Below are 20,411 nucleotides of genomic sequence, written 5' to 3' on the forward strand. Positions count from 1 at the left end.
ACAGTCTCACTTCCTTATTTCCTGTTCCAGTTGGTGATTCATGACTCATGGTTGTATTTGAAAGGCTGTGGTATGTGTTGTTTACAGTCTCATTTCCGTATTTCCTGTTTCAGTGTTGTTTACAGTCTCACTTCCTTATTTCCTGTTCCAGTTGGTGATTCATGACTCATGGTTGTATTTGAAAGGCTGTGGTATGTGTTGTTTACAGTCTCACTTCCTTATTTCCTGTTCCAGTTGGTGATTCATGACTCATGGTTGTATTTGAAAGGCTGTGGTATGTGCTGTTTACAGTCTCACTTCCTTATTTCCTGTTCCAGTTGGTGATTCATGACTCATGGTTGTATTTGAAAGGCTGTGGTATGTGTTGTTTCCTGGTTTTGGGAAGTTCCTTCCATTTCTTCACTTAATAAGAGGTAAGGGTCGGGGCGTAGCTCAGTGCATGGTCTGTATGGGATCGATCCCTGCCAGTGGGCCCATTGGGCTATTTCTCGTTCCAGCTGGAGCACCACGACTGGTATATCAAAGGCTGTGGTATGTACTACCTTGTCTGTGGGATGGTGCATATAAAAGATCCTTTGCTGCTAATCAAAAAGAGTAGCCCATGAAGTGGTAACAGCAGGTTTCCTCTCTCATTATCTGACCGGCCTCGGTGGCATTGTGGTTAGGCCATCGGTCAACAAGCTGCTGGTACTGGGTTCGGATCCCAGTCGAGGCATGTGATTTTTAATCCAGGTACCAACTCCAAACCCTGAGTGAGTGCTCCGCAAGGCTCAATGGGTAGGTGTAAACCACTTGCACTGACCAGTGATCCATAACTGGTTCAACAAAGGCCATGGTTTGTGCTATCCTGCCTGTGGGAAGCACAAATACAAGATCCCTTGCTGTTAATCAAAAAGAGTAGCTCATGAAGTGGTGACAGCAGATTTCCTCTCAAAATCTGTGTGGTCCTTAACCATATGTTTGACACCATATAACTGTAAATAAAATGTGTTGAGTGTGTCGTTAAATAAAACATTTCTTTTTTTCTTTCTCATTAACTGTGTGGTCCTTCACCATATGTTTGATGCCATATAACCGTAAATAAAATGTGTTGAGTGCGTCGTTAAATAAAACATTTCTTTTTTTCTTTCTCATTAACTGTGTGGTCCTTCACCATATGTTTGATGCCATATAACTGTAAATAAAATGTGTTGAGTGCGTCGTTAAATAAAACATTCCTTTCTTTCTTTCTTCACTGATGGGATCTAGCTCAGTTAGTAGAGCACTCATCTCAGGTGCTTAGCCTTGATCATTGCAGTATTTCCTCTTCCATTCAGTTCATCACTGGTGCCTGTATTTGAAAGGCTGTGGTATGTGGTGTCCTCCTTTTGGGAAGTGCATTCCTTTTCTTTACTTAATACGAGGTGGGGTGGGATCTAGCTTGATTGGTGAAGTACTCGCCTGAAGTGCTTTGGTCACAGGATCAAACCTCGGTGGGCCCATTCTCTGATTGGTTTTCCCCCCATCTCAACCAGTGCCCCATGACTGGTATATCAGAGGCCATGGTATGTGCTGTCCTGTCTATTGACAGAATATGATGACGGATAAAGTCAAATCCTGCTACTAGCAGGATATGGCTTGTGACGTCACACATATAGCCTACGTTACAAAGTTGCTCATTTGACCTCTAGGTCATCGTACAATGTGGCTGAAATAACAGAAATAATAGCTTTTCCCCTTAATGTTTATGGTCTGCAGGATAAAGATAATAACAAGTTAATGATGTCAGATATCTGCTTTATCCTGTTTAGCCCGAATGAGAAATTCCGTGAGACAAAGCCTCGCGGAATTTCCCATTCTTACCTTCACAGGATAATGCAGATATCCAACTTCATTAACTAGTTATTCTCTATATAAAAATCCCTTGCTGCTAATGAAAAAATGTAGCGGGTTTTCTTTGAAGACTTCGAGTCAAAATTACCAAGTGTTTGAGAACTAATAACCGATGATTAATAAATGCATGTGATTAATAAAATTATACTAAACAAAACACACTTTTAATGGAGATAATAACCTGAGAAAGTTTGAATGGATGTGAAAAAAATGAGGCAGATGTACATGTGCTTCTAGAATCCGTCTTAGAGTATGTCTGGGTCGTCCAGTGATCTTGTTAATTAACTCTGATGCCTACATGCAGGCACGACTTCAATAATCTTGTCTAATTAAAGTGCAGACAGCAAACGTAATGTGACAGTTCGCAGTCACATACATGTACAGTTATGTGTATGAAGCTGATGTCACATGCCAATAAAGCCGATATCGATCCATGTTACTTGACGTAAATTGATGCGTTACGTTTTGTGCTTGACCAAACACAGATGACAAATTACATATTACATGGGAGTCCTGCGAGTGATCATGAATTGCATCAAGATCGTAATTTCAGCAGTAATTTATCCTGTCTGTCCCTTCTCTCGTTACGTGTAGGTGAACTAATGGTGTTAATCACCAAACTATATGTGTTGGCATGATGGGTGATCAATCCGGAACTCACAGAAGTGGCTCACGGTGCAGACAGCCGTGTGTTTTATCTCATTCGGCTTCAATTCACCTGTTAACCAACCCGACAACTCACATTTATTAACAAGTAGTGTGTCGATACGACCCACAGATGGCTATGTGATTGACACTTAAAGGCGGGCCCATATTGCAGAACATTTTGAAAAGGGGGTGGGGTGGGGAATACATACAAATATATTTGATCTGCTCATCTTTTTGTATATTTTTATTAATTTGAAGTCTTGACTATTTGTATTTATTGTTATATGTGCACATGTACATGTATGTTCATCTGATATCACAGAATAAATAAAAGTTCTATTCTGTTCTGATATTGGCAACAGAAGAACATTAGTAATAATAAGGGAGGGAGCTTAAACACTGTTTAAGTTTTGTCATGCCTTGAGAAAGTCGAAAAGGTAATATCAGTACATTGAAACCTGTATTAAGCATCCACCAAAGGGAGTACCATAAGTGGTCTTTAAAGACAGGTGACTGGTTAATACAAGTCAGTTTATGATATATTAGATGATATAGGAAAATAAAAATGTGGCCTCTTAACAGAGGTGGCTGCTTAATACAAGTGGTCACTAGAGTTGGTTTCATTGTATAGTATTACTTTTGCATTTAGCTAAATTTTATTTTTATTAATAATCATTTCAATGTATGTTTAAAAGTGTATTAAATTAAAACTTTTTAAATTTTAAATTCAATTAAAAAAAAAAGAAAAAAAGATTACCGGTACCTGATAGTCTTTAATGTTACATCACAAATTATTTCTTTATTCATGAAATCACTTTATGGTAGGTGAAACATTTAATTGTAGATGCTCTTACATGTAGGTGCATTCTGGGACATTTTAAATACATTTTTCTGTTATTTTAAACAAGGATTGTGGTTGTTAAGAGACCCTCCACGGTAAATCAAATTTATTTTCCCTAGTAATAGTACATGTGACAGTTAATTACAGATGTATGTATGTCTGTGTTAATACTAAAAATTCACATGATCATATTTTGGTATCTTAATTAATTTTCTAGTTTGTCTTTGTGATAGGAGTGGGTATTAACGTTTGCCGATGTTGTTGCAGGATGCTGTCAGTGAAGCGGTGGTTGCGCTGGATGCGGATGTACTGCTGTCGGTGCTGTATGATGAGTCGTGTTCCCACCCTGCAGGAGAGTTGAGTGGACTGCCACCATTCCGCACCCTGGAAGAGAGACTTCAACACAACAAAACACTGGTCAGTAGATGTCTACCTAGATATTTATCGCATATATACACTACATAAATGTGTTTATTCTTGTATACATATGGACTGATTGTAAGGGGTGGGGGGGTAGGATATAAATCAGATCAGATACTCGTCTTATCACAGTGCCATAATTGGTTTTAGGGGTGCGACGTAGCCCAGTGGTAAAATACGCATTCAGGTGTACAGTCAGTCTGGGACTGATTCCTGTCTTGTGCCAGCCAGTGCACCACAACTAGTATATCAAAAGCTGTGGAATGTGCTATCCTGTCAGAGATGGTGCACATAAAAGATCTCTTGCTACTAATGGAAAAATGTAGTGAGTTTCCTCACTAAGACTATATGTCAGAATTACCAACTGTTTTATATCCAATAGGCGATGATTAATACATCAATGTGCTTTAGTGTAGTTAAGACAGTAACAAACTGTGGTATATATTGGTTTCATCGCATTGCCATTATTGTTTTAATACTTCAATCACTTTAATAAAAAAAAAAATTACACAAATTATATACAAGCAATCGAGCACTTTGCAATCTAGCAAGCAGAAATATTTGGCACCAGGATGTTATATACGTGAAACCTGATGTCATTAATTTATCTGTAAGATGCTATGAAGAGACAAAGACATTGGAAATCTGTAGTGTACAACTCCATAATTCTGTCCATCAAACCAGTAGCACTTATTAGTCTATGCTAAAGGGATTTCCCGTTTTACACAGGTAATAGTGCAATATTTATGGATTTGCAAAACCACAGAGCAGTGCAATATGATCTCAAACGGAATCACACATGATGTAACACTAACCAATCGGAAGTCATATAGAATATGCATGAGGAAATAAAAAAGATTTATTGCACAGTTCTTACGATTTGTGGAAGTTAACAACCCCAATCTATAAGGACATCAGCACATTTTAAAAATATGATAGCTTAGTTATTTCAGCACAAGATACTGTAAACCGTATTAATATTGCGACGTGTTTTTTTCGCGAATGTATACCTTAGCGCATGTTCTCGACGTGTAAATTTCGCGAATGACCATTGACAGCTCAAAAAAAAAGTGGATAAAAGCAGCTCACTGTAATTGTTATAAAGTTGCTGTCTGTAAATCAATATTCTGTTATCCTACATCAAGCAATTGTGCCTGGTACAGAGTCTATAGAGGGGATTAGGCCCTACCCACTTCACCTGTATTAGAATCACAACTCACAGCTTCAGTTGTTAACTGTTAACACCCTTTGGTAGATAAAACAATAAACGATTAGTCGCCATTGATTGAAGTTACATAAAACAATTAACGATTAGTCGCCATCAAGGAGAGCTCGTGTATAGGCTGTGCCTGTTGAGTGAATCTTTTTATAATAAATTGAATTATGACTGTATTTTGTTTGTGTTTTCCTTTATGGTTTACTAGAAAATCGAGACATCACTTTAAGCACACTTCTAACTGGATGGATGCGAACGACGCAATATTTATACTCACACATTTTTTTCACGATTTACAGTAGTAAGAGGGGAGCAGGCGGCCTGGCCTTATTGTGACAAAAAAATTAGGGGAGTGATTAATTGCTCGATTAAGAGATTATGGGGAGCTATTTAAGATATTACTATACTGAGATTGATATTCAATCCTTTTGTAGTACTTTAAAAAAAATCACATCCTAAGGGAGGTTAAAAATGTCTCTCCTTGAACTAGTCTCTAGCGATAACTCCCCATTAATGGCGAGATCGACTCTGTGGGAGGGAGGGAGAGGGACAAAGACACTGACTATCTGTGTTGTACAACATTTTATTAAATTACTTTCAGAAATATATGATTCATCTTGCAGTAAACCAAGTAATAACCGTGTGTTAATAGTTTAGTGCAGGATTCTTTATATACATGTATGTATACGTCACGACCTCTATTTAGAGTATATAATTAGCAAGTCTTACCTAAGGTAAAATACATACCTGTATAATAGATGTGTTGTTGGACAGAACTTATTTAACACATAGAACACCTCAGCTAATTACATTTTCTCCAGTGAGACCACACTGTGGCAGAGAAATACATTTATGAACCGAAAGTCCACGTCACAAACTTCGTCCAAATAGGTCAATCATTCCAAGATTGTTTAACGGTACTTTATGCTCCTGTGAAAGTTTCATTTTATTGTTTTTCCATTATGAAGTAATACAGCGATATATAGTATTACTTTTCTAACAGCGGTGTTAAAGTTTCACATTGATGAAACTTGTATTTAGTTTTAGTTTAAAAGGCCAAAAGATAGATCTTAAATAAATAAATTGAGTTAAGTTTGTTGTGCGACAATAATCTGAGGTGTGCAGGGTCAAGGGATCAAGTTCCCTCGATGAACTCTTGTCTTTTTCCCCCGTCTCCACTAGTGTCCAACAACTGTTACATCTAACGCTGTGCTTTGTACTGTCCTTTCTGTGGGAAAGAGCCTATTCTTTCCTGCCATATTCAATACTAGTTGGTAGGAGTAGCCAGGTCATCTGTGTGGTAGCAGGTTTCTTCTCTTTCTCTCTTGATGAAGTGTCAGAATAAACATGTGTTAGACACCAAGTAGCCGTACAATCAGGCTTTCTGCCAGACGGTAAAATGGTTATGACGCCATATTCAATATTTTGTGCAGATTTTATTTTTTAAAGTTAACCTTTTGACAAAATTAATGACTCTTTATCTTTTCTTAACCCATTTTGTTTGGGTGGGGAGGCCCCACATGCCCCCTGTTGATTGTGGGAGCATTCAATTCCATAGCGCCATATCCAGAAATTTCTTTCTGGCAGAAACACTGACAATGTAGTTTTTAAAAATGTTCTGAGGAATCATCAGACTTTCTATTCCTGGTAACTACATGACGTTATAAATGTACAGTGGAACCTCTCAAAACCGGACACTCTTTGAACTGGAATTCCCTGAAAACCGGACATTTTTAATGGTCCCTTTTTTAATATCTGTACATAAGAGAACCTCTCTAAACCGGATACCTCTTAAAACCAGACTTTTTACTTGGTTCCTAGGGTGTCCGGTTTAGAGGAGTTTTACTGTATGTGTAAATACTGTTATTCGTGTAGTTGGTGTCGGTGTGCCAAAACATTTACTCAACTTTGACTCTAGTATACATGTATAAATACTGTTATTCGTGTAGTTGGTGTCGGTGTGCCAAAACATTTACTCAGCTTTGACTCTAGTATACATGTATAAATACTGTTATTCGTGTAGTTGGTGTCGGTGTGCCAAAACATTTACTCAGCTTTGACTCTAGTATACATGTATAAATACTGTTATTCGTGTAGTTGGTGTCGGTGTGCGAAAACATTTACTCAGCTTTGACTCTAGTATACATGTATAAATACTGTTATTCGTGTAGTTGGTGTCGGTGTGCGAAAACATTTACTCAGCTTTGACTAGTATACATGTATAAATACTGTTATTCGTGTAGTTGGTGTCGGTGTGCGAAAACATTTACTCAGCTTTGACTCTAGTATACATGTATAAATACTGTTATTCGTGTAGTTGGTGTCGGTGTGCCAAAACATTTACTCAGCTTTGACTCTAGTATACATGTATAAATACTGTTATTCGTGTAGTTGGTGTCGGTGTGCGAAAACATTTACTCAGCTTTGACTCTAGTATACATACATGTATAAATACTGTTATTCGTGTAGTTGGTGTCGGTGTGCGAAAACATTTACTCAGCTTTGACTCTAGTATACATGTATAAATACTGTTATTCGTGTAGTTGGTGTCGGTGTGCGAAAACATTTACTCAGCTTTGACTCTAGTATACATACATGTATAAATACTGTTATTCGTGTAGTTGGTGTCGGTGTGCCAAAGCATTTACTCAGCTTTGACTCTAGTATACATGTATAAATACTGTTATTCGTGTAGTTGGTGTCTGTGTGCCAAAACATTTACTCAGCTTTGACTCAAGTATACATGTATAAATACTGTTATTCGTGTAGTTGGTGTCGGTGTGCCAAAACATTTACTCAGCTTTGACTCTAGTATACATGTATAAATACTGTTATTCGTGTAGTTGGTGTCGGTGTGCCAAAACATTTACTCAGCTTTGACTCTAGTATACATGTATAAATACTGTTATTCGTGTAGTTGGTGTCAGTGTGCCAAAACATTTACTCAGCTTTGACTCTAGTATACATGTATAAATACTGTTATTCGTATAGTTGGTGTCGGTGTGCCAAAACATTTACTCAGCTTTGACTCTTGTATACATGTATAAATACTGTTATTCGTGTAGTTGGTGTCGGTATACCAAAGCATTTACTGAGCTCTGACTCTAGTATGTATAAGGCATTGATTTGTAACATGATCAGAAGTTTTTCATGTTGAGTTTATATAACAAGTGGTATGATTCTCATACAAGTCACATAATTCTGTACTAAGTGACAACAATGCAAAGTCAGAGACGTGTAATCAGAGATTAATTGAAAACGAGAAATTAATGAAAATTGCAAGAGGACATTCAGGTTGTTTGTCAACTGATAACATTGTTGAAATTGCAAAAAACAGACGTACGGTCTGTTTGCATCAAACGTGGAATGATGAATTGGCAAGCAACTCTATAATGAATAATGGTAAAACTCACATGGTGATATAAATCACAAGCTTTTATCAGTGTTCCATGTTTGTTCAAGTCTTCTGCGTTGCTATTTCAAGAAATGAAGGTTGCACAAGTCTAATAAGAAGTCTAATTTCGATGCTGTTGTCTAGACCTGCTTCTCAATTTCTAATTCATGTATTTGCTTCCTAATTGAAATTTGAGAATCAAAGATTGACTCCACAAATGAATTCGGGCTTTGCAAACATAACTACCGGTACATGTACAGAACGCCAAGCACTGTGTCAAACAATCTTTTATTACACAACATTAATCTAACATTAGGTGCAAAAAGCAGTCTGGCAAATGATTGCAATTGCTCGCCCTCTGAACACATCCCTGTTTTAATAAAACTAACAGGTTTGTGCTGTTATCTGGCTTTTAGTGAGTCTGAATTAATACATGTAATGGTGAGAAGTGAATTTTTATGTAAACTTGGGTGAAGAATCAATTAGCCAACATAAATTGAATAACGATGTATCATGGAAGAAGTTTAGTCTTTTTAAATGGGATGAACTAGTTTAAAGTGATACACCCTAATTTTTAAACATTACAGCATATTTTTCACTTTTGATGCTGTTTTTTATAACTGAAATCAGACATTACATTTACTTAGATTTTCATTGTGTAGATTATTCATCTCTATACATAGGAAGCGTTTCGGGCATTCTGGTATTTACCACAAAATGCAATTTTCATATTTTAAAAAACACATGTACCTCTGCATGAGAAGTCACGATTATGGAGTTGAGTTTTAGTCTATGTTTTAGGGTATTTCCCCGTTTCAACGTCACAGACTCTTGTTGTACTCTATTGTAATTTTATCCAATTGTGTTATAGATTAACCAAACTTAGTGTCTATTTTCATGGGTTGAAATTAGGGTCTGCGACTTTAAAATCTACCGGCCTTAGTGCTTAATCTGCCTGACTTAAGGCAGGTAAGGACCGGGTTCGTCTCCTGGTACCGGCTCCCACTCAGAGAGAGTTTTAACGACTTACTGAGTTGGTGTAAGGCCACTACACTGACTTCTCTCTAACTAACTACTAACAAACTGACCCTTAACTCTATGTCCTGGACAGACAGCCCAGATAGGTGATGTGTGTGCCCAGGACAGCATGCTTGAACTTTAATTGGATAGAAGCATGAAAATAAATATAAATGAAATGAAATGAAATGAATTTAAAATCTAAATACTTAAATACAGTGTGATAAGTAGAGATTACAACATTGATCTTGTGATTAAGCACATGTATTTTGTTTGTGGTGAGATTGTCATTGTTTGTAGTAATTGTTAATGGTTCTATATCCCACTGTTTTGTGTAGCTCCCGGATAATGTGTTCCTCGCGGCGGTGTCAGGCCTCGTGAAGACCCCCAAGGAATTCTCTCGCGGGGCCCGCATGATCTACCTGCTGAGAAATCTTGGTGCGAACATCGGTGTTCAAAACGAAGTAAGACCACTGATCGGTGTTGTATCTACTGTGCATGATATATGTTCATTTTGAGCATTGTTTTAATGCTTGTTTGTCTCTCGTTAGTATCTAGCTTACACTTCTTGTGTAGATCATCTATAGTTGTAGCTGTTTGGTGTAAATACACTGGGCCAAATTTATAAAGCCTAGATTTCTTAAACACTTGTGTTGAAACATTGTAAATATATGTAATTCACACTGGCGTAGCCAGGATTTTATATTACGGGGTGGGGGAACCCACACTATGTATGTATGATTTTATCAAATTTAATAGTTTAAAAAAAAAAAGGTTTGATTGGGGGTGGTGTGTGTGTGTGTGTGTGTGTGTGTGTGTGTGCATCCACAACAATTTGAAATGCTTTTGCCACAGGTCAAATGCTCACTGACAACAATTTTGAGTCTGTCTATGGTAATTTTAAACCAATATCTTTTGCAACAAATATAAAACCAAAACTAGTCCCTTTAAACAACGGCAATCATTTTTATCCATCGGCAAAAAGTTGCCATTTGTCGAGCCGCTAATCAATGGTAATTCATATTGTATCTATGGCAAATGCTGTTAAGTTTGAGGTCTATAGTGGTATGTGAATGTGAAAAACAGGCTTTGTAAATTTTGCCCATTTTGTTTTAATTATTATATCTTAAGTATCTCTCTTAACTTTCACATCATATCAGTAATTTATGTTTATACAAGTAGATCTGCCATGTTTCCCAGAAAGTGTGCCAAGAAATCATGACTGATTGAAAAAAACACACAAAAAAACCAGCAACAAATAATTATAATTATAAAGTAAACTCCTAACCTTTAAAAAGGAAGACAACATTTGCTTAATAGCTCAGCTCTGAACAGTGTAATTTTGACATACAATTGTGAGTGAAAATCTGCCTGCAGGTTTGTGACAGCATGTCTTGTAATGGTCATCTTTTGTTACACTGGATGGGAACGACGTAATCCGTTTCGTTTTCTCTTCTCCAACTGAGATGCGTAATTGTTTCTGTTTGTCAGGATGGTAACAATGCTCTGATGCTGTACCTGAAGACGGGAGAGCTACACCCCGATGTCATTGAGGCGTTCCTTCGCTGTAACGCAGACGTTTATCATGCAAACAAGGTAATTATGTCATCAACTTGAGGCGTTCCTTCGCTGTAACGCAGACGTTTATCATGCAAACAAGGTAATTATGTCATCAACTTGAGGCGTTCCTTCGCTGTAACGCAGATGTTTATCATGCAAACAAGGTAATTATGTCATCAACTTGAGGTGTTCGATCTTCGCTGTAACGCAGACGTTTATCATGCAAACAAGGTAATTATATCATCAACTTGAGGCATTCCTTCGCTGTAACGCAGACATTTATCATGCAAACAAGGTAATTATGTCATCAACATGGCTTTTTGCGTCACTTTATGTTCGGGTTGCATACCACCATTAATTACTCCATGCAATTCAATACAGTTTCTATGTCCAAATATATTCTGTGAAAAATACAACAATATGGAGAAAGGTACATGATGATGGTTTTAGGGAGTATTCTACTGTACTGGTAGTGAATTAAATTTGGTATTCAGATTGTGTATTTATTTCCATGAATTACTTTTGTAATTGCGTCAATCTGTGTCCTAAAATCACATCCCACTTATGATTAAATCATACTAATTTTCCCAGTCCCAGGACCCTGTCAAAAAACCCTGGACAATTCCCTGGTAGATAGTTTTCAAATTTATAATTTTTATTAGTTATAAACACATTGTTATACAAAGTCACTTTGAGCAAGTAATAAATAAAATTGAAATTTTAATTCAATTATATATTTTTCTTTCTTTCTTTCCAGAATGGTGAATACCCACTGGAGGTTATCACTCTGTGCTCTGACGTCCCAAAACATGTGAAGGATGTCTTCATGAAATATGTGGTGAGATCTTGTCTAGTGTCACATCTTCATAGGACAGGAGCCTTAAGTGCATAAGGTGATCTTAGCATTAAAATTGCTTCGTGATATGGGGCCCAGGACTACCATTCCATACCTGTACCAAACTTGCATTGACACTTATGTAAGTAACACAGCCCAGTATGTGCTTGTGGACATCATGTTGAAGACTGAACATTTTCTGCCATTTTTGTGCCAAGGCCATACTGTACTCAGTAACCATAATTTTCAAAGTTGTTAGCCTTGATGTAAATCTTGTTATATTTGAATGGCATCTAAAAATATATAATGCTGTGGTTATTGGTTAACAGTAAAAATCATAAACACATATTGTATGCTGACCAGACATATTAACTAACGTCAACAGCAGAGACACTTAATTTTTTTAAATCCCAGGTATAAAATAGAAGTACTTGTTTAATACTTAAAGGTTTTTTTTGGGGAGGGGGGGGGGGGGGGGGGTGTTGCTTATTTGCTTGGTTTTTTCATGTTTATTCAGAATTACATTACTTGATAATTGAAATTTATATTAAATGTGTTTTTTTAAACTGCTATTTCAGCCTGGAATCTGGGAGGCTGTTGAAGGGGATGATGCGATGAACGTGAGGAAGCTGATCAATCAGTGGTGTCGCGTTGACGTCGAGAAGGTAACACAAGGTTTTGTCGTCTTATTTATTGGGACGGGAACATAGCCAGTGGCAATGCATATAAAAGATCCCATGTTGCTATTTGAAAAAGATAGCCTATTGAGTTGCGACAGCAGGTTTTCTCTCTAATTGTCTCTGTGGTCCTTAGCCATATGTCCAACACCAGATAATCACAATTCAAATGTGTTGAGTGCATCATTTAATAAAACATTGCTTTCTTTAGTTTTTTTCTTATTTATTTTTGAACACCATGCGTTATTTATGATAACACATACCCTGTTTACACACGTGTGTTAACAATTTAAAGATGTACAACTGGCTTCTCCTAGGTGATGACCAGGTCATGAGTGCCATATATCCAATGAAAAACAACACGATGGAAATCAATTAAGATTGTGACGTATAGTTAACCTGACAATCGTGTCTGTGACGCATAAGTCGGCTACAAGTGCAAATGGTTGTAAATATCTTTTAGTCAAAAAAGATGTTAAAATTTGCTTAAAACCTAGTTTTCGAGGATATGTAAGAAATAGAATAATACATTCGTGTCCGTTAGACACCATTTATCTCACAACTCGTTGTTTAAAAACGTATCAAACTCACTTTTTTGGGGATAAATGGTATCTAATGGACACTCATATATTATTCTCTGTATATCACTATTAAATATTGGCTGGTCCATTCTTTGGCAATGTATCAGTGAGGCTAAATGTTGAACACTTTTACAGGGATTTGGAGAGTATGACATTAATCGGTCAAAAACTGACAACTCTGTAGTGGTTAAGGAGAGACGTAAATGGGATGTGGCCTAGGCTATGGAAAATGTGCTAGAATAGAGGGAAATGGCTATACATGTCAATTATTCAGTTAATTTTGGAGGCAGCAATGCAAAAGCATGCAGGCTGTTTTGTAAGTTCCATGATAGTAATTGTAATCGAAAAATATAGCAAGTTCCATCAAAGACTACGAGTCAACAATTACCAAATATTTGACATCTAATACTGGTAGCCAATAATTAATGAACCAATATGCTCTAGTGGTGTCATTAAACAAAACAAACTTTAACTTTTCAAAACCATTGAAAATTTCAAGCCCTGTTGAATGACCTGGTTTTAATTGTAGTTCATAACACAAATAAAAAAATCAAAGGTTTCATGTTCTGAAAGCCCCGATCAGTTTGTTATGAAGGTGTAGAGCAGGTGCAGTAGGTGGTAAACTGTTGAGATAAGTAGTGGGTTGTGGAAAGAAGGTCGATTGAAAACTGTTTACCACCAGCAGTAATTGCAAGTAAGTGGGTAATTATAAAAACACACTAATAATACACGATAATCAATATCGGGTCAATCACCTGGAAAGCTGCTGACCTTAATTTCTCAGGTACATATCTTTAAAGTTCTGGTTCGCATAAGTTGCATTTGAGATCCTGCAAACAAATTACCAGAAATACATTGAATTTTGCAAAAATTGATACTTACCGAAAGCAAAAAGCTATAAGCAATGCTTAAGTTAACAATAAAACAGGCTTAATACCTGAAAGAATTCCACACTGCTTTAAAACTAGGGTGACCTGTTTTAACAAGTGCTTTACTACACATTGTGTACATCTCTGTGTTATGATTGTAAATGGAGATGAAACAGTATATGTCCCATGTTATCTTTTCAGAATGGGAAGTCACTGCTGCAGCTGACCTTTGACATCGGAACAGAGAGCATCATCCGGGTAATCAGTGGAATCAGGGCGTCCATGGTAACTAAGTTATTAATTTATAAAACGTTTTAATTGTTTTTAATTTTCTGTCTGAATAACATTTGTTTTTACATTCAGCTAAAATAGTAGACAAAAAGAACACCTTTGAACTAAAAAGGGCAGGGTTTTATATTTTTCTGGGGGTACAAAAGTCCCTTTTTACCCTACTAGTTACAGTGCTATATTTACTAATTTACAAAAAGTTGATAAAGTTAATATGAACAGGATTCTGTATCCTTTGATTAAGAATACTGATTCCTGTTTCTCATGTTACTTTATTTTGGACAGTGTTTTATTTGTTGTACTAATAATATCTTGCAGGATTTTGCCCATGGTGTTTTGGCGGGAGATACAATGTTTGTTCAGAAACTGCTGTCATTAAAGAAGAAAATAAATATTAACTTCAGAAACTTGGTAAGTGATTTTAATTTTATAAAACAGCTATAGTTTAGTACAAAGACTGAATGATTTAGATTCTGAAATAATTATTGATACAATCACCATTGAGAATATCACACTTTTATTATACAAGAAAACCCCATTGTGAGCAGTTATTGCAATATAAACAGAAAACATAATGGGCCAAAATTACAAAGCCTGTTTATGTCTTACACACGTATAACTACGTACAATGATTAAACACCTGCTTATGTCTTACACACGTGTAACTACGTACAATGATTAAACACCTGTTTATGTCTTACACACGTGTAACTACGTACAATGATTAAACACCTGTTTATGTCTTACACACGTGTAACTACGTACAATGATTAAACACCTGTTTATGACTTACACACCTGTAACTACGTACAATGATTAAACACCTGTTTATGTCTTACACGCGTGTAACTACGTACATTTACATTTCTTAAGCACCTGTTTATGTCTTACATACGTGTAACTACGTGCATTTACATTTCTTAAACACCTGTTTATGTCTTACACACGTGTAACTACGTACATTTACATTTCTTAAACACCTGTTTATGTCTTACACACGTGTAACTACGTACATTTACATTTCTTAAACACCTGTTTATGACTTACATGTGTGTACATTTACATTTCTTAAACACCTGTTTATGTCCTACATGCGTGTTACTACGTACATTTACATTTCTTAAACACCTGTTTATGTCCTACACGCGTGTTACTACGTACATTTACATTTCTTAAACACCTGTTTATGTCTTACACGCGTGTTACTACGTACATTTACATTTCTTAAACACCTGTTTATGTCTTACACGCGTGTTACTACGTACATTTACATTTCTTAAACACCTGTTTATGTCTTACACGCGTGTTACTACGTACATTTACATTTCTTAAACACCTGTTTATGTCTTACACGCGTGTAACTACGTACATTTACATTTCTTAAACACCTGTTTATGTCTGATACGCGTGTAACTACGTACATTTACATTTCTTAAACACCTGTTTATGACTTACACCCGTGTAACTACGTACATTTACATTTCTTAAACACCTGTTTATGACTTACACCCGTGTAACTACGTACATTTACATTTCTTAAACACCTGTTTATGTCTTACACCCGTGTAACTACGTACATTTACATTTCTTAAACACCTATTTATGACTTACATGTGTGTAACTACATACATTTACATTTCTTAAACACCTGTTTATGACTTACATGTGTGTACATTTACATTTCTTAAACACCTGTTTATGTCCTACACGCGTGTTACTACGTACATTTACATTTCTTAAACACCAGTTTATGTATTACATGCGTGTAACTACGTACATTTACATTTCTTAAACACCTGTTTATGTCTTACACGCGTGTAACTACGTACATTTACATTTCTTGAACACCTGTTTATGTCTTACACACGTGTAACTACGTACATTTACATTTCTTAAACACCTGTTTATGTCTTACACACGTGTAACTACGTACATTTACATTTCTTAAACACCTGTTTATGACTTACATGTGTGTACATTTACATTTCTTAAACACCTGTTTATGTCTTACACGCGTGTTACTACGTACATTTACATTTCTTAAACACCTGTTTATGTCTTACACGCGTGTAACTACGTACATTTACATTTCTTAAACACCTGTTTATGACTTACACGCGTGTAACTACGTACATTTACATTTCTTAAACACCTGTTTATGACTTACACACGTGTAACTACGTACATTTACATTTCTTAAACACCTGTTTATGACTTACATGTGTGTAACTACGTACATTTACATTTCTTAAACACCTGTTTATGACTTACACATGTGTAACTACGCACATTTACATTTCTTAAACACCTGTTTATGACTTACACACGTGTAACTACGCACATTTACATTTCTTAAACACCTGTTTGTCTCACACACATGTAACTACGCACATTTACATTTCTTAAACAGCTGTTTATGACTCACACACATGTAACTATGCACATTTACATTTCTTAAACAGCTGTTTATGACTCACACACATGTAACTACGCACATTTACATTTCTTAAACACCTGTTTGTCTTACACACATGTAACTACGTACATTTACATTTCTTAAACACCTGTTTATGACTTACACACATGTAACTACGTACATTTACATTTCTTAAACACCTGTTTATGACTTACACACATGTAACTACGTACATTTACATTTCTTAAACACATGCGTTTCAGAAAAACAGGCTGCGTAAATTTGGCCCAGTATTTTTAGACACATGTTACTAATTTGTATTTTAATAGAAATTTTAAAAAGATGTGAAGAATTTATTTTAAAGTCGCACGCCCTAGTTTCTAATTCTAATTTTGGTTAATCTACAAAACTGTAACACACTTAGATCAGGTTTTTATAAAGTAGAGTGAAAAAGCAGGTTTTATATCGATAAATACCATGGGAATCCCCTTGACCCAATTACTTGAAATAATTTTGAAAGTTAGTATTCTGATGTCACCGGTAGATGTCACTCAAAGCACAGAAATGCCGATGTCACGACAAATTTCCCAGAGTGCACACAGACTTAGGGTGCGCTCCTTTCACCTCTCCTGGACATGTTCCAACTGTTCTGTCCTGGACAGCGAAAGGAATTAGTTTGGAACAGGAAGTTACTTTACCAACATCGGTGCTTCTGTTGAGTTAGTGGCTGCTGTAGCAATCATGATACTTGAATCGGAATAAGACGACAATGATAGTCTGTCACTGACCATGTTGACTATACTACAGTGTTTGAAATAATAAATTTTATATATAAACCACAATTAGCCTACATTTGCTATTCGGCATTGGGTACTAGTGGCTAACCTATTGATATTAGCAATTAGATGCACCGTTTATTATTGTTGTTAGTAGTGGTAGTGGTAGTAGTAGTATAGTACAGTCTGTAGGAACCAGAAGTGGGGAGGAACTTAGATCCCCTCCCTACTCTATTTAAATAAAGGTAACAATATAGCTTGTGCCCCCCCCCACCCCCATCCCCACCCCCCAAGGTTGTATCCCCTCTCCAGATATTGTAAGACTTGGCAAAATTATTGGTTTTAAGGGTTTGTAACGTTTTGTATTGAGATACTTACTTGTCTGAACTTTATTGTTAATGAAAATGTTCACGACTGTGAAGAAAAACCTCACAAATGAATGACAAGCAAACGACAACAAATTGGATGTTGATTGCGCGAACCGTGCACGAGAAAACAAACCGAACAAAAATGATAATGGTCATGTGGTATACCAACGTCTGTGACGTTGAAACGGGAAGATCCCCTCTAAAAATAGATTAGACCATGTCTGCTCAACGTTTTTTTCTCAGACGCATGTGCTTTTTAAGAAATACGAAAAATACATTTTGTGGTATTACAAACACCAGGATTACCAGGATTACCAAAAAACACTTCAGGTGAATGGAAATTTTTATTCTAAATAATAAAATGTAAGTAAAGTGCAATTTTATTTGTGAGAAAATGGGTTTAATAGTGGGAAAAACCCGTGTAATGGTTAACAACTAGGGCGTGTCCCTTTAAAACTTTTTATGTTTAACAAAATTAAATTATTGAAGCATATAAATGTGTTATTTGCTTATTGTTTTCTTTTATTCTTGCAGTTATATATGGTCAGAATATGTTTTTTAAACCAATATTTTGGAGTCATAGATTGAAGATTGTACGGTTAGAGCTCACACTGGAACAAATATTGGTTTAACCAATTTTTTAATATGTAGAGTATTTCCTTGAAAATTATTAAAATGTGGCTAATTTAAAGACTCTTTTACTAGCCAAAGACTAAAGGTTGTAGCCACTTTGTATAAAAATTAGCAATTGGCTAATTTGGCAATGTACAGGATGAGTCGGTATTAGGAACAATTTTAAAATGATTCTCAAATTGGTATTAACCATTTTACAGAAGTGAAAAAGGTTGTTTGACAGTGATATTTACATATTTTGTTGTTTGTGTTGTGTAGGGTGACCGTGGCGCACCACCCCTCCTGTATGCACTGCAGCAAGGGAATGCTGACATGGTCCGGATATTGCTGTCTCACAACGCCCGCGTCGACCTCGCAATGAGGGGAGACGGGGAGGTAGGCATCCAGCAATTGATTACAATCAGTAATAGAATTACATAATCCTGATTATAAAATATATCATGAAAGATGATTTTTTTTAGTGGAATATTAGGTAACATATTTTAAAAACTTTTAAAGAAAAATCCCAATATTAAAATATATATATAGTAATCTTATTCATTTTCAAATTATTTTTTCGTTGGTTTTTGTTTTTGTTTTTTGGTAAGGTATAATAAACAAAAATATCTATATTTTTGTTTTCATGTTTCAGAATGATATTCCGCTGTATTTTGTGGCCTTGGCATCTGATCCACCAATCAGAGCAGATCTTTTAAAGATGATCGTTCCAACGGGCCCGCTTACAGTGGACCATCTCTACTACAAGGTAACAGTTGAGAAACATCTCAAATACGATTACACAATGATGTCCCTTCATGCAAAAAAAGAGACATTTTTAGAAAACAAGATTCTAATATTAGGAAAAAAGCCATTTTGGTACAGGCACAGCAGAGCAGGAGGGAATCAAAAATATTATTGGTAGTAAATCTTAAGGCAGAGATGAATTTTACTGGTAGAATGCATGAAATTGCTTTTCAGGACATCTAATTTTCAAAATATTAGGGGGGAGCATACCCTGGAACCCCCCCTAGAAATTTTGCTTTACACCTTCCAATGTGGACTTGCTTCAGTCATACCTGTGTTACTCTAAATTGCGACTTTTGCAGAGTTTTCATCATACACTGATTTACATTCATATAAGTGTCTCGTGGTTGTTTTTTGTAGTTATGTACCAATGATCCATTATAATTGAAAATTGATTGGTTTGGCTATACCAAAGTAATGACTGATTTATAAAAATTTGATTGTGTGAGAAAACGTTTAACTGTATTCATCCAGTTTAGATAATGGACTTGATGTAGATATTTTGGAGTTGGTGTTTGTTTTCATGTGTACATGAAATCAAAAGATATTCAATAGTTAATTAAAGGTAAAATTACCAATTTGTATCCCAGTGAACATGACATTGGGTGCATGGTCCTTATAATTCCAATACTTGTTGTGCTCATATAATTCTAACTAATTGTGTAATCGAAAGTTGATTGTGTGGTGCAAACTGGTTATAGCGGATGATCAGTGATAAAATGTCAAATGATTCCCAGTGCTGGTTTTCTGTCAGGGCATGAATTCGCTGTTCCACTGTATTGACCAAGATGTCAGTCCTGATGTCATTGAAGATATTCTGCTGAAAGGTTCTGCCTACCTCGTCACTCAGCGAATCAAAGTAAGTCGGACGACATTGAACGTAAGTCAAACTACATTGAACGTAAGTCGGACGACTTTGAACGTAAGTCAGACAACATTGAATGTAAGTCGGACGACATTGAACGTAAGTCAGACTACATTGAAAGTAAGTCGGACGACATTGAACGTAAGTCAAACTACATTGAACGTAAGTCGGACGACATTGAACGTAAGTCAGATGACTCGGACGACATTGAACGTAAGTCAGACGACTTTGAACGTAAGTCAGACAACATTGAATGTAAGTCGGACTACAGTAAGTCAGACAACATTGAACTTAAGTCAGACAACATTGAACATAAGTCAGACAACATTGAACGTAAGTCAGACGACTTTGA

General features: G+C 36.1%; 1 protein-coding gene across 1 annotated transcript in view; it reads left to right on the plus strand.

The window, feature by feature from the left end:
- The window catches only part of LOC121388424, a 52,809-nt gene that overhangs the window by 19,312 nt on the left and 13,086 nt on the right, over positions 1-20,411 (plus strand). The window contains exons 2-11 of the mRNA XM_041519734.1: positions 3,629-3,778; positions 9,747-9,872; positions 10,900-11,004; positions 11,726-11,806; positions 12,382-12,468; positions 14,132-14,215; positions 14,537-14,629; positions 18,670-18,786; positions 19,043-19,156; positions 19,949-20,053. Coding sequence (XP_041375668.1) covers positions 3,629-3,778; positions 9,747-9,872; positions 10,900-11,004; positions 11,726-11,806; positions 12,382-12,468; positions 14,132-14,215; positions 14,537-14,629; positions 18,670-18,786; positions 19,043-19,156; positions 19,949-20,053 — 1,062 coding nt within the window. The remainder of the gene's footprint in view (positions 1-3,628; positions 3,779-9,746; positions 9,873-10,899; positions 11,005-11,725; positions 11,807-12,381; positions 12,469-14,131; positions 14,216-14,536; positions 14,630-18,669; positions 18,787-19,042; positions 19,157-19,948; positions 20,054-20,411) is intronic.

The sequence above is a fragment of the Gigantopelta aegis genome, chromosome 14, assembly GCF_016097555.1.
Source record: "Gigantopelta aegis isolate Gae_Host chromosome 14, Gae_host_genome, whole genome shotgun sequence".
Classification (NCBI taxonomy): Eukaryota; Metazoa; Mollusca; class Gastropoda; order Neomphalida; family Peltospiridae; genus Gigantopelta; species Gigantopelta aegis.